Genomic DNA, 13,733 nt, shown 5'->3' on the forward strand with positions numbered 1-13,733 from the left:
CGCCTCCCGCCACGGCATTGCCGTACCCCCAGCTGCAAGCGCTGGGGTGTGAGGCTGGACGTGTGTTCCTGTGATAACTGAGGTCACTGGCAACGCGCTTCCTTCGCCCGCGGATGGCAAGAGGGTTTTACAAAGGAAGTGAGTTCTGCTCTGTTCTGTGGGGAAACTGAGGCAGAGGAGGGGTGAGCGTTTGGGTGCAACCAGGCCTGGGAAGGAAGCTGCAGACGGTGGGGAGCGTTCTTCAGTTCCCCCATGTTTAAGCTGCGTTTGCTTCAGTTTCCATCACTTTTTCAGTAACTACTAAGGCTAAAACCCCACTCCGAGGTTGGTTGAGATTTTCATCTTCTGTTTAAAAGGAATTAAACGGCACAAAACCAGTATGGGCTGGCCTGAGTCCCCAGCTCCACTGGGTAAGGTGCGGGGGAGACAACTCCAGTCCTGGGAGGGCTTCCACCTGAGATGCCTAACTAGCTTGATGGGAAGCCTAATTGGCTTGATGAGGTTATAAAGGGCAACACCCCACAGACTGGAGATGAGAAGAGGTTACTCCAGAGGGAGGTGGTGGGACTTTGTGCTCGGGGCAGCTCCAGCCTGGGAAGGGGTTCATGGCACAGGCCAGGAGCTGGGTCTGCCCTGCCCCCGGGGGTCCTGCAATGAGCTGAGCCGGGACCTGGTCAGCGCCAGGGTGAGGGGAAGGACGAGGGGGTGTCACACCACCCAGAGCTGCCAGGTAAGTCGAGGCAATTGGTGACGGTTTTAAGGGGATCTAGCAATCAATGGTAGCAATGAAAAGTTTCAGTTAGCTTTATGCAAATTGCTAGAGCATCTTTGCTTAGTCAGTGCCTTCTAAATGTTTTTGTTGCGTTGGTTTTCCTGGGGGAAAAAACCCATTTGGGGCTCCACCCTGTCGTAACGAAGACATCTGACCTGGGAAGCACCCGCGTCTGGTGCCTCGCTGGCAGCCAGCTCTCGTAACGGCTCAGCTTTGGGTGGAATGGGTCCTGCTCCTCGTGCGCAGGTGTGAGGGAGAAGAGGGCTGTGCCTTCAGCTCGGTGCTGCTCTGGAGAGGTTATAACCCCGCTCCCTGCGTAGCTGCTCATCTGCATGGGAATGGATGTGCTGGGGGCTGTGGGAGACCATTGGGGTGTCTGGGTTACGAAGGAAGAGCCCCCATCGGGTGTAAGGCTTGCCTGTGCCTGCTGCAGACCCCTGTAAGCTTTGGCATTTGAGATCGGGGAGCAGACACAAGAATTAACCCTCCTTTCCCCAAAGGAAGGTGGGTGTAGGTAACCGAGTTGCTATGTCAATTTATTGGAGACGCAAGACTAAAGCGAGAATAAAAGCTGCTGGCAAAATACGTGGGCATCAGAAATAAATCTCTGCTTCCCCTTTCCCTTCAAACAGGGTCGATGTACTTAACTCCAAGTTCAGCGCCCTTGATGCTGGGTGACTGGGAAGGCAACTGGTGCTGGTCTCACATGTTTCAGGTGGGGTTTGGATCCCTGGAACAAGATCGCAGAGGAGCTTTGTGCCTTAAGGCAGCGTGTCAACGGATCAACCCCTTGAACCCGCACCGGAACCCTGGTCCCCCGGCCGTCCGGTCGCGATGCCCTTTGTGGCAACGGATGAGCCAGACCATTGAAAAACCCAGATGAAAAGTTGTGGATCGGTTTCAAAACAGGTAACGCGAGTACGTCAGCCTCGGACAGCAGCAGCCCTTGAAACCCACCCCTTGGGGCAAGTAATCGATGAGATCGATGTGGCGTGCGAGGGAGCTGCGAGCTGGGCAGCTGCGGGGGGGCTCTGCTCGTGCCAGGGTGTATCTGTAGCTAAAAGGCTGAGTGATAGGACTGGGTTGGTGCAGGGTGAGAGCTGCTGGGGCAGCTGGGATGGATAAAGTGCGAATGAAAACGCTCTGAGGTGGAAGGCGCCGTCTCTCCCACTTCATTTCAATCCTTGAACCTGTAGGAGTGGGAAGATCAGGGAGCTACACCAAAGGCATCAGAGCAATGGGCACGATGAGGGGGATTTTAGCCCTTCTTGCTCCTAGATTCCCTGGCAGCAATAGCAAAACTCTCGAGCATAGAAAAGATCTCTTTGCTTTCTGTACCCCCACGTAACGGGGAACGCGCAGGCGGTGCTGGGGAGCAGGATGTGCGCTGGCTCTGGCTCGGCTGTTGCTGTGCGTGTCGCTTCGTTTCCAGCCTTGCCATTTATCTATGGCTCTTCACATGTTGGCCCTGGCTGACTTGGTCACAGATCCCTCCGTCATGTGGGAGCAACTTGTGCCCCTGCTGCTAACGCCATCACAGCAGCTCAGCGCCGTGCTGCTGGTCCAGCACGTGTTTCTGTTGGCTGATCCATGGGCACTTGCAAAGCCAGGCTCCGGGGTGTAGGGGAGACCTCCCTGCGAACCACAAGCAGCTGCAAAAGGAGAGCAGAGCTGAGTTTCAGCTTAGGGAACTCCCTGGAGAAAAGGCAGAAGGGGCGTGGGTCTGGTGGAAGGCGAATAACTTACAGATGCTGACGGGGAAGCCTTCTGCACCGAGCCTGTAGGGAGTGGGAGAAGGTTGCATGTCACCAGCCTGTCCTCAAGTGCAAAGCCCTTTAGCCTCAGAAGCGAGCCTGACCCTCCCGAGCCTGTCCCACCATTCGGAGGCAGCAGGACCAGCTGTTTGGGTGGGTTTGCACTGGTGGAGGCCCATCAGGACTGATGGGGAGAACTGATCTTGCATCAGGGCTGTGTGGCGATGTGCAGTGTGGCAGCTGCGATAGCATCGTCCAGACGTTTCTTCTTCCAACCCAGGCACCTAGAGCAGCTTGTGCAGCCCTGCTGGGGTCTGTCACCCACCTGCTCTCCTCGACCTCCAGCAGCTTCCTATAGGTGACGATTTCGATGTCCAGGGCCAGCTTGACGTTCATCAGCTCCTGGTACTCGCAGCTCTGCCGGGCCAGGTCAGCCTTGGCTTTCTGCAGAGCATCCTCCAGCTCGGCCAGTTTCTGCTTTGCATCCTTGAGGGTCATTTCCCCACGCTGCTCCGCATCGGCCACAGCAGCTTCCAGCTTGCAGCGCTACAGGGAGTGAGACACCATCAGTCTTGGCTGTTTCTTGCTGTCTTCAAGCGTAACGTGTTACCGAGAGACGGGTTTAAAGCCTGGTTGCACGTTCAGCCCAGCAGTAAGATGGAGATGCGATCCCCTCTGGCAGGGGTTTGGGGCAGCCGGAGATGCAGTTTCGGTGCCCCCCCCCCCCCGTGTTGCTGGCGGAGGATGGGGTGTTGTAACCGCATCTGCCTTCAGGTGCTGCATGAGTTGGGCTTTCATGCAGCCCGACCTGGAGCAGCAGAGCCAGCTCATGAACGCCCCTTGCGAGGTGCTACAGCACCATTTAATTTGGCCGTGGGAGCTTGTAGGAACAGCAATTCCCTCTGTGCCCTGCTGGAACAACCAGACCTGGCTGTGCTCACCTGGTCCTTGGCGCTTTTGACTTCTCCGTCCAGCCTCTGCACTACCCGGTTCAGCTCAGCTATCCTGGGTTTCGTCTCTCGCAGGCTGTCAGCATTTCTGCCTGCAGTGGCTCGCAGCTCCTCAAACTAAAAAAACACTCAAAAGACATCGTTGCCTATCCCCAAAACAAGTGCTCTGGGTGAAATCAGAGCAAATCAGGAGAGTGGGGGGTGTTTCTCTGGATTTGAAATTGGTCCCAGATCCTCCCGCTGCCCAGTGTTCTTACCTTGCTCTCATGCCACGCCTGTGCTTCTGCCCGGCTCCTGCGGGCACCATCCTCGTACCGAGCCTTGATGTCCGCAATGATGCCATCCACATCAAGGTCTTGGCTGTGGCCCATCTGCACGACCACTGAGGAATCTGCGATCTGGGCCCGCAGCTGGTGGATTTCCTGGTGGCAACACGGAGCTGAGCTGGTCAGAGAGATACTGGTCCCACTGTGCTCCCAGTCCAGCCCCAAGCCGGGGTATCACCCGCGTTGCACCGCTTGGTCCCCCTTTGCAGTGACCATGCAGACGTGAATTGCTGATGCTCATCGTTCACCACAAGGGGTGACCACTGCCTTGCGTCCCCCCTTCCTCCCCCTCCAAAACCCAGCTGGGAAATGCAAACCACGGCTGGTGCAATGTTAAGGCTTCTTACCTCCTTGTAGAACGTTCTCAGGAATTCAACCTCTTCTTTCAGGCTTTCCACCTTGGCTTCCAGCTCTGCTTTGTTTAAGAAAAAACAGTCCGCGTCCTGGAGAGGCGGTGGGGATAGAAGAAGGAAGGTTATTGGCAAGAGCAGGCTTGGGGCTGCCCTTGGGGTGAGGGACTCTCGCTGCTGGTGCCGTGACTGCGCCAGCGCCCCGTTACGCAGCTGCTGATGATTTTAGTCCGAGCAAACCCACGCACCAGCTCCTGCTTGTACTTGTCCCGTGTGCTGCTTTGGGGAAATAAATCACTGTGTGCAGCCCAAAGACCTGAACCTGAGGAGGAGAGTTCAAACAGCCCCTTGCTCACCTTCTTCAGGGCAACAAACTCCCTCTCGGTGCTCGTCCGCTGGCTGCGCTCATCCTTGTACCTGCATGGGAAAACGGGAGATCTTTGAATTTGGTGCAATTACACCTTTGTTTGGGTTTCTTCAGGCCTTCTCTCAAGAAGTGAAACTCTTTTTTTTTTTTTTTTTTTTTTTTTTTCCCCTCTCCCCAAACAGTGTTTTGGGTTGCTTTGGTCTTGTTTCGTAGCCCATGGGAAAGCAAATGTGTTTTCAGGGAGGTTTCTGCATCTTTATAAATTTGCAGCAGAACTGTTTTTTCGTTTGACCTCTGCAACAGTGAATACCTGCTGAGTGTTTCTAAATGCTAATTCCTTGAATTAGGAAGGAGAGAAAGAGAACCTCAAAGAGGTACATCCTCTGTTCCCTCCATCTCTGTCAGCTGGGACCTTGTCTTGTATACTGAGATCCTGGTAGATCTCTCCATCCACCTGTTCATTCCCTGGAACCATTTACTACCATGGAAAGTTCGCGGTCTGTGCCTGCTTACAAATTGTGAACATTTTGAGCCCTGCATTCACATCTCTTGGTTTCTTACTTACGTTTTCTTGTTGGTTTCCAAACCCTGCTGTGCAGTTTTCAGGTCTGTTTCTAACTGGGCTCTGTTGCTCCCCAGTGCTTCCAGCTGCTTCTTCAAGTAACCGATATAAGCCTCCAACGTGGGCACGATGCTGTTCTTGTAGGGGTTTTGACCCTGCAGAAAGCTCCACTTGGTCTCCAGCACCTTGTTCTGCTGTTCCAGAAATCGAACCTGAATCCCAGAAAGCAAAATAGGAAATGAGATGAGGATGAAGAGCTCAGGAGAGCCAGTGTCCGTGCAACAGCAGGGAAACCTGTTGCTGCTGCTGCTACACGAGTGCAGTGTGTCCTGTTCCCGTGTGCTTCTGTTCTGGGCCACCCAGGTGGAAATGCACCAAGCAAACAAAGTGCTTCTAGAAAGGAGAGATTTGCAATACACTTGGGATGAGTGGAGAGGAATGGGAAGGGACTGGGAGGCTGATGAAACTAGTTTTAGCTTATTCCCTCCTTGTAGTGAGGCACAGAGATCGGAGCAATGGTGCCTGTACACTGAAGCTTCCCCAGTTGCTCATAACCCCCTTGGTGCTCAGCTGGCACCCTTAGGAAATTGTCCTCAATGTCTCAAATGAGTTGTCTTACACGGGTTCCGTGCCCTTTCCGCACCAGGCACCTCCCGTGGACTCCAGTGCCTGCAAACTGGGACTGGGAGGGGGTTCTTAGCTCACCTTGTCAATGAAGGAAGCAAATTTGTTGTTGAGGGCCTTGATCTGCTCTTTCTCCTGGAACTTCACCGTTTGCACGTTGGGGTCGAGCTCCAGTGTGAGCGGTTGGAGCAGTTGCTCGTTGATGGTGATGGGTGTGATGGTGCGTGGCCTGAAGACCCCACCAGCCCTGTAGCCAAAGCCAGCGCCTCCGCAGCCAAGCCCTGTGCTGGCTGCACCAAAGCCGCATCCACGTCTTCCAGCCACTGCTGTGGTCCTGGAGTGTGCCACCCCACCGAGGCTTCTGCTGCTGGAGTAACCCAAGCCACGGTAGCCCATGCCACCACCCCAGTGACACGAAGCAGCACTGAAACTGCGTCGATTCCTGGGAAAAGCTACGGAGGAAGAGCAGAAATTCCTGATGGCATGGCCAGAGCTGCTGCTGTAGGAGCAGCAAGACATGGATGCTGGTGGGAGAGGGGTTGGTGGAGGCGATGCGCTGGGAGCAGATCCCAAGTGTGTTTCCCTCTGACCACGGTGGAGCACCTTCTTCCTTTTATTTGTGTGGAAAATGGGGCGAGGCTGCGTGAAACTTCCACCAAATATTTTGTGATGCAAAGAATGTGAACTGCTTAGCATGTTGTGCTCACCAGCAGAGAACGCGGCAGTGTGTTTGTCCCATAAAGGCTTGAAGGACGCTGTTAAGGCAGAGCGGTCGTGTTTAGTTCTTGTGTAATAGCAACAAAAATGAGGGGAGTTGTGCTGGGTGATTTGCTTTCGGGAGACGTGATCAAAACTGCAGATTCCCTTTTTATAGGTTGGATGAATCGGATCTCAGACTTTGGAAATGGAAAATCCTTTTCTATCAAAGGGTGTCTTGACGTTTTGCTGGTACCTCAGCTTGCCAGTGAGAGCTTTGAAGGAGAATGTGATTCAGCCTGCTGTTTAATAAAAACTATCAGTAATAAATGTGAATTTACTGAGAATTAACGAACAAAGTCTTGCAGGCAGGTTAGTGGTAAATGACCGTGTTTTGTTGGTTCTGCCTACAAAAAGGCGACACGGTTTAACGCTGGGCGAATATCCATGGGGCCACATGTGTTTCTCAAGGTGATTTTTCTGCAGGTTGCTGATACGAGTGTTTTCCAACATGGTAATTTATCTGGGGGGAATTGCTGATCAGTTGAAATTGAAACCGATACTTGGAACCTGGTAGCTTTTTGCAGACACTTATTGGCCAAATCCTCAGAAAACCGGCGTCTCCTGTCCCACATCCCTCAGCCTGGGGTTGGGTTCCCGCCTGGTGTGGGGCAGGGCCAGGCTTGGTCCTTCGCCTCCTCCACTGGTATGCGCGTGCGGGTCCCGGGAAGGACCTGTGTGGGAGGGCAGCGTCTTTGGTAGGGGCAGGGTGGAAGATTCCAACTAATGATTTTGCTTTGTTTACTGCGTTTCTTTCCCCTTCCCTATTCAGTGGTTGGTTACAATTGCAAGCCAAAATTACCAGCTTTGCTGCTAGGATCTGGGAGCGCTGGGACGCTGCAGCTCCCGGGCTCGCAGGCGTCCTTAGGGGAACGGAGCATGAGAAGATCTGGAGTTAATCCTGCCATCGTCCTCAATCTTCACGTGTCAGACTATGTTGCACCAGACTGTAGATGTATTTTATGGTGCTCTGGTTGCATCTCTTCCACCCGCATTGTTGTTCTAGGAAACACTTTCTGCTCGGGATGAGACAACTGGTGCCAGATGTGACTGTAGAGCATTTTTGGACAGAAATCCGAGAATGGGGGGTTGCAGGAGGCTGGGCTTGCAGGGAGGTGACCCAGAAAGAGAGAGAGGTGATGGATAAGGCTGCAGGTTCTCCAATGCAACAGGGCAAAAAGGCAGTTGAATGTGTTATTGAATGGACTCCAAAAAACCTGCGATGTTTTGAGCTAGCTCAGTTAAGCCAAATAGTCCAAATCAGGCTGAGCATGAGCCCTTTTGGTGCTACTTAGTGTTTTTTTTTAACGGAAAAATCTCAATTAAAAAAAGAAAACAAGCCTTTGTTTCAGAAAAAAACCCCTTTTTGATGGGAGAATTCCTCCTTTTCCAGCCTACCACAGTCTTCAGAGGACAAAAGTATCACCCGGTTTGTTCCTGTTATGTTCTTTTATCCCAGCTGTAGCCACTTTTAGTGGGTCTGTCGTGCCACGGTGATTCTGAGCATCCCTCCCTCCTTCATCCTGGTCTGGGGGGGGATCAGGTCAGGGGTGTGATGTTTGCTGAGTGATGGACACAGGAGCAGCATGGTGGGGGAGATGTTGTGACCTGATGTCCTCACCCCTCCCTCTTCCCAGGAACCAGCTCTCCACCTTGCATTTTCCAAAAGCCAGTGGCTCTCTTGGGGACACTAAAGAGAGATGTCTTTGGCCTGGGTTTGAGTTTGGGGTTGGTTTTTTTCATAAATTGTCTCGTTAGCATGTGTTTTGTAACTCTAAAAAGAAAAGCTGTATCATGTCATCTCAGACTTGCTGTGTCAATTTATTGGGGAGAAATAGAGAAACAAGATAAAGGCAACAACAAGCATCATAGAGGAATCTGATGATCTAGTTGAGACTCCTCTGCTCCCCTGGATTTTTACCTTTTCGTCGCAATCATGTCCATACACTGGAGGAGCAGAAACTTCTCTCCCGCAGTATTTTTAACCCAGTTATCTTTCCAGGCAAGGGGTTCCTTAGTGCACATGCTGTGCTAGCTGTGCGCTGCCTTGGTAAAATAGCTTTGCCGTCCAGGCTTTGCCAGACCTACACAGCCCAGGAGGAACAGGCAAACTTTGGCAAGAGCCGATTTGTAAACCTGTAGCATGAGGTGACGAAAAGACCAAGTTTCTTAATGGTAGTAAGGGAATAAGTGATGCGGCATGGATCAAAAGCTTTAACACCGCCCCCCCCCCCCCCCCCATGTGCCCTGTGTGTGCTGCTAGCAGGCTGCTGCTGTCGTGAACTGGTGGAGCAAGGACCCTCCTTTCAAATGCTTTCTGTTTTTTTAGTATTTGATTTTTAGTCTTTTGACCTGTAGGAGGTTGTAGAGGATCCCAGTTTGACACTGGAGATCTTCCCACTCACAGCACTATCCACCTGTGCTGGTATGAGAGTACGAGTGTCCCCAGAGGTGGTAATGCCTTTGCTGCTGATGCCTCCTCCGGTCACCAGCTTTCTGCTTCTGGACTGGGATCTGCTGCTGGAAGAGTTGCTGCCATCAAAGCATGGGGTCAGTATGCGATCCCCCCGGGGGATTGCCCCCGTCCCCTCGTTGGCTCGCGTGTGAATAGGTACCCGGTCGTTCTGGCTGCAGCTGAGTCTTTGGCTTGATAAGACCTGAGGCTGCACAGCTCATCATCTTTATTTCTGTGAGGTCCGTCACTTGGCAGAAGACCCAATGCCTGACTGCATTAGGAGTTTCTGGCTTCGTCAGGCGTTTGGGTCCATAAGTGCTGGAAAGCGCGTTGGGACGCGCCGCTCCCCAGGACGGCTCTCGGTGGGATTTACTGCCATCAGAGGTGATGCTCATCAGGTAGCTGTGAGGTGACATGTGCTACTGTTTCCTCCTTGCAAGGATCCTGCAGGGTTTTGCCAGCCCCTATCTGCTCTTCTCGCCCTCCAGCAGCTTCCTGCAGGTCAGGAGCTCCATGTCCAGGGCCAGTTGGATGTTCATCAGCTCCTGGTACACGCAGGCTGTGTCCTGTTTCACCTCCCGCAGGGATGCCTCCAGCTTGGAGTGTTGGCACTTTGCATCCTCAACAACCACTTCCCTGTGCTCCTCAGCGATGCCCCTTCCCGTTTGCATCTCTGCAGGTAGGAGATTTTAATTACTGCTCTTCATCCGCACGTGCTTTGAATAGCTCAGAGCTCCCGACTCTGCCTGTCGGTGCGTTCACCCACCTGCACCTTTGCATTTTCAGCCTCTGTAGGTAAAACCTCTAACTCCAGGACAGTTCTCTCTGCCTAGCTGGGACCTGGTGGGTGTTGGGGTTTGTGTCTTCTTACTGCAGGTCTCTGCTGATGGTAGTGTAGTTGTTAGTCACGACAGAGCATTTTACTCTGGGCAATAGGCAAGTCTCAGTGTCGAGCAGCTGACGTGCGTTTCATCAAAACTGTCTATTGCTCCCTTGCTCTAGCGGAGAACTTCGGGAAAGCCACAACCTTGGATGGCGATTGACACATGATTGCCCCTGAGTCACCCTTACCCGGGCTTTGGTGTTTCCATGTTCTCCAGCCAGACTCTGAATCACCCGATTCAGCTCCACAATTTCATCCTTTGTGTTATGCAAGCTGACGTCGTGTTTGCCGGTGGTTTCTCTCAGTTCCTCATACTGAGGAGAGAGAAGACGCAATGAAAATAAATACCAGAGTGAGGAGGTGAGTCAGTAATTAAACCTACTGTGTGATTCTGGGGCCGCAGTCCCAGATCTCAGGCTTTAAGGCTGCTGACCGCTAGCTCGGGCTTGCAACCTCTGTTGCCACCAAGGCTTCTGCTGCTGAGGCATCCCCGGCATGAGACAGCACTGGTGGGGTGTCTCTTCACACCTCTCAGGACCACAGCAGAGCAAGAGCTGAGGCTCCACGTGCCCCCAGCTCTGGAGCAGACACGGTGGGACCAGCAAGATGCTGGGACCAGCCCAAAAGGGAACGCAGGAGCGGGAGGCAATGCACGTGAGCTAACCCTGCCACGCACCCTCTGCAATAAAAGCAGAGCCATCACCTTTTGATGTCCCAGGAAAACGGGCTTTGGCTGCACAACCAGCCCCAAAAGACCATTTATAAAGATGTTTATGAGCTTAGGTTGTTTGGTAATGTCCCACTCATCTCTTCTGCTGAACAGTGACCTGAGCTGCTTTTAAGCACACACCTCTTGTTGAGTTACAGGCTGCATTTCTAATTGGAATGGGAGGGAATCCCTGGTCCCATAAAAACTGCATTTGCAAACCTCCCTTTTTTTATAGTAAGTATGAAAGGGAGAAGCAGAACTGATCTTTTGATGTTTGCAGGGCGCCGGGCATGAGGGAAGGAGCGTTGCTTTGTTTTACATGTGGGAAAAGAAGAATCTGAGTTAAACCCTTGCGAATATTCCAGGGATCCAAACACTGAGGCTGATTTGGTTGGGTGTTACATTAGCCTTCAGCCGGAGTTGCTCCTTTTGTTAGCCTGATTCTACAGTTTACTCATTTTCTTTCTTCCATTTGACCTCTGTGATTTTGTTGGCCTCGAGAACAATCTTTTCGTTCCCTGGGGAGTGGAGATGGGCCTGTGCAAGTGCGTTCCTGGGTGCCAGGGCTCTGCTGCTCCATCACTACAAGCAGAAAACAGGTGCAGCGAAGGGGGGGGAGAGCAGGGGAGGGCGATGAACGGCTTTTCCAGCTCAGACCTTTGCTCCAGCAGGAAAAAGCCCAAAGGCAAAGGATGAATAGATCGAGGTGATCTCTCAAGCTACCTGCGTGCTTCCCTCCTCTATGGAATGCCCTGGAGGGAGCCTGCTGTTGTCCCTAGTTTTGGGGACAGCGTGACTGACACCGGTCAGGTGGATCGATGCCTCTCACCTCATTGCTTGCAGAAGCATCTGCCACGGGGAACAGGTTACAGGAGAACTGGGCTTGGTCACTCCTTTGTGGTGAAATCGTTTGGCAAATCCCTCTGAATGTAAGTTTGAAAAAAAAAATAATATATATATATTTTTATTTTTTTTTTCAGCAAAGGAGGTGGGTTCAGAGTGACAAAGACCCAACAAAGTAGATAAGTCTTTCCTAGAAAATTAAACAGGTGATCTTCAGTCCCATCTTTGCTGAAATATTTAAAGGGTTCTGTGCCGTGGGTGGGAACCCTCTGAATCCTTCTGCTTCCAGCGGGATAACACTGAGGGCTTAGCCCTGAGAATCTTGGCCTTTTCTAATGTGGATTTGCTTTTATGTGATTTTCTTGGCGTTCACCATGGCCTGAGAACACGTTCTGCTCCATGAAAAGGATCGGAGAGAAGTTCATGCATGCAAGCCTGAAAGCTGGCCTGCCTCATTCCGCCACGCATTTATCCAGGGCGAAGCCGTGTGGGGGTTGTATGTGCTGAGCACTTTCTGGGACTCAGCCTGAAAGGAGTTCAGAGAGCTCAGCATCTTTCATGATTGTGCCCTGGATGCTGGAGAACAGCTGCTACATATGATAGTTGGCATCTTCTGTGAAATGGAAGAAGTCATGTTGGCTTCTCTTCTCACTTTCTCTCTCTTGGGTTTTTAATTACAGACCTGAGCGGCACTCAGCACCGCCAGCTTGTCTGAGCCAGCCCGGCTCCGATCTGCTGACCCAACAGAAACCTCAGCTCAGGAGCATCTCGCTGTGCTGGGATCGCATCCTCGTCCAGCGCTTGGCCTGATGGCTCTGTTGGCCGTTCCAGGGAGGGGACAGAGAAATCCCCCGTTTTCCCTGCACAAGCTGCAGGCCTGGAACGAGCCCGAGGTTAGCTCTCACGCATGGGATCTATCTTTCCTGACTTTAAAAAAAAAAGTGGAGTGCTCCTGCAACGCAGACATCTTCAGCCAACTGCCTGGAGCGCTTTCAGTCCCGCAAAGGGAGGGAAGGAGGGAGGTGCTGCTGGGGAACAAATTGTTTGACCCAAAATTGCCTGTTTCTGCCCTTTGACTGGCTCAGATGTAGGCGTTTGTGGCCAGGTGAAACCAGCCCCACCTTCTGGCCTTGCTCTGTTGCCTGTGCAACTTGGAAACCTCCCAAAGTGCTCGGGTGTTGTTGCCCTGTGACCCCTCGCTCCAATGTTTCCCCTCCTCTCCAGGACTGAGCTGGGGATGGGAAGGCTCCAAGTGACAGCACAAACCTTCTAAACGTTATTCTACAATTACACTTTTAGGTGAATTTCATAATGGCACAGAAGACCCACATTGCTCATGGTAAGTTTGGTGGCAGTTTATTGAAGAAATTTCGTAAAAGTCATACAGTTCAACGGGAGCAGAAGATGTGGAAATGAACTAGTTACATCTTGGCACATAATTCTCCAACCCTCCTCTTTGCCTCCCTCTGCCTTCCATATAAGGGAAGGAAAAAAAATTAATAATCTAAGAACAAAGGCGTTAAACCAGAGATGTTTTTCCAGGTTATGTAAAATTTATGTTACCGGAGCCTGCTGTTCCTCCTTTTTGTTTTTCCTATATTTTTAATCCCTGCCTCTACTTCCAGCTCACTCCAGCTGGTGGAAAGGAGGGGGGTTTGCTGCTGAGACAGGCTCCAGCAACCTGTAGGTTTTGTGGTCTTTTTGCTGAAGTTATATATGTTCTGGGTGGTTGAGGAGTTGGGCGCTATAGAGAGCCAACCTCTTTCACCTATGGAAAACCGAGGCTGTGTTTTTGGGAGTGGGTAGAGCTAGAGAGCCCTGGAGTGGAACAACAGCGATGCTAGAGGAATGGGGAAGCAGAGCAGCTGCCTCTGTACTGAAAGATGCTGCTTTTTTGATTCTTCAAGCCTTTGGGGAGAGCAAGCCCAGCAGCAGGGGCAGTGTTGGTTAGGGGGGAGGACAGGAGCCCGTGGCCTCAACACACCTCCTGGTTTCTGTCATAAGCAGGTGAAGGGACACGTTCTGCTCTTGTGTGTGCTGGTGCAAATCGAAGTCCTGCATCTACTCGGGATTTGCACCAGGGCACTGGAGCCAACGGGAGCCCTGGGGAGCTGCAAGCTGAGCTCTTAACAATGGCACCATTAGCGGCAGGGCTGATTGCTCATGGACAAGCAGCCTGGGCTTCTGGTCAGCTGGGTGAGGCTTCGTGCAGAGGAATTAATTGGGCTTGGAGAGGCATCTCCCCCAAGCCAGTAAGTAGCGCTGGGAATGTTTTCCCTTAATGGGAAAGTGACAAGTGTGGCTCTTTGGGTGGTGTCACAGGCTTTGTGCTGGCGGCAGGAGGTGGTGCTCAGCCTCTTCTGCTCCGGGTGCCGCTGCGGC

At 52.3% G+C, this 13,733-nt stretch overlaps 1 protein-coding gene across 1 annotated transcript; it reads right to left on the reverse strand.

Annotated features, from left to right (window-relative positions):
* Positions 1–2,227: 2,227 nt before the first annotated feature.
* On the reverse strand, positions 2,228–6,101 carry LOC102048267 (keratin, type II cuticular Hb4-like). The gene is made up of 9 exons (XM_055697250.1): positions 5,787–6,101; positions 5,085–5,293; positions 4,509–4,569; positions 4,150–4,245; positions 3,734–3,898; positions 3,468–3,593; positions 2,852–3,072; positions 2,519–2,550; positions 2,228–2,454 (listed from the first exon to the last, which is right to left on the reverse strand). The coding sequence occupies exons 1-9, from the start codon at positions 6,099–6,101 to the stop codon at positions 2,228–2,230; spliced, it is 1,452 nt and encodes a 483-aa protein (XP_055553225.1).
* Between the last annotated feature and the right edge of the window lie 7,632 nt (positions 6,102–13,733).

Source organism: Falco cherrug, chromosome 19, assembly GCF_023634085.1.
Source record: "Falco cherrug isolate bFalChe1 chromosome 19, bFalChe1.pri, whole genome shotgun sequence".
Lineage (NCBI taxonomy): Eukaryota > Metazoa > Chordata > Aves > Falconiformes > Falconidae > Falco > Falco cherrug.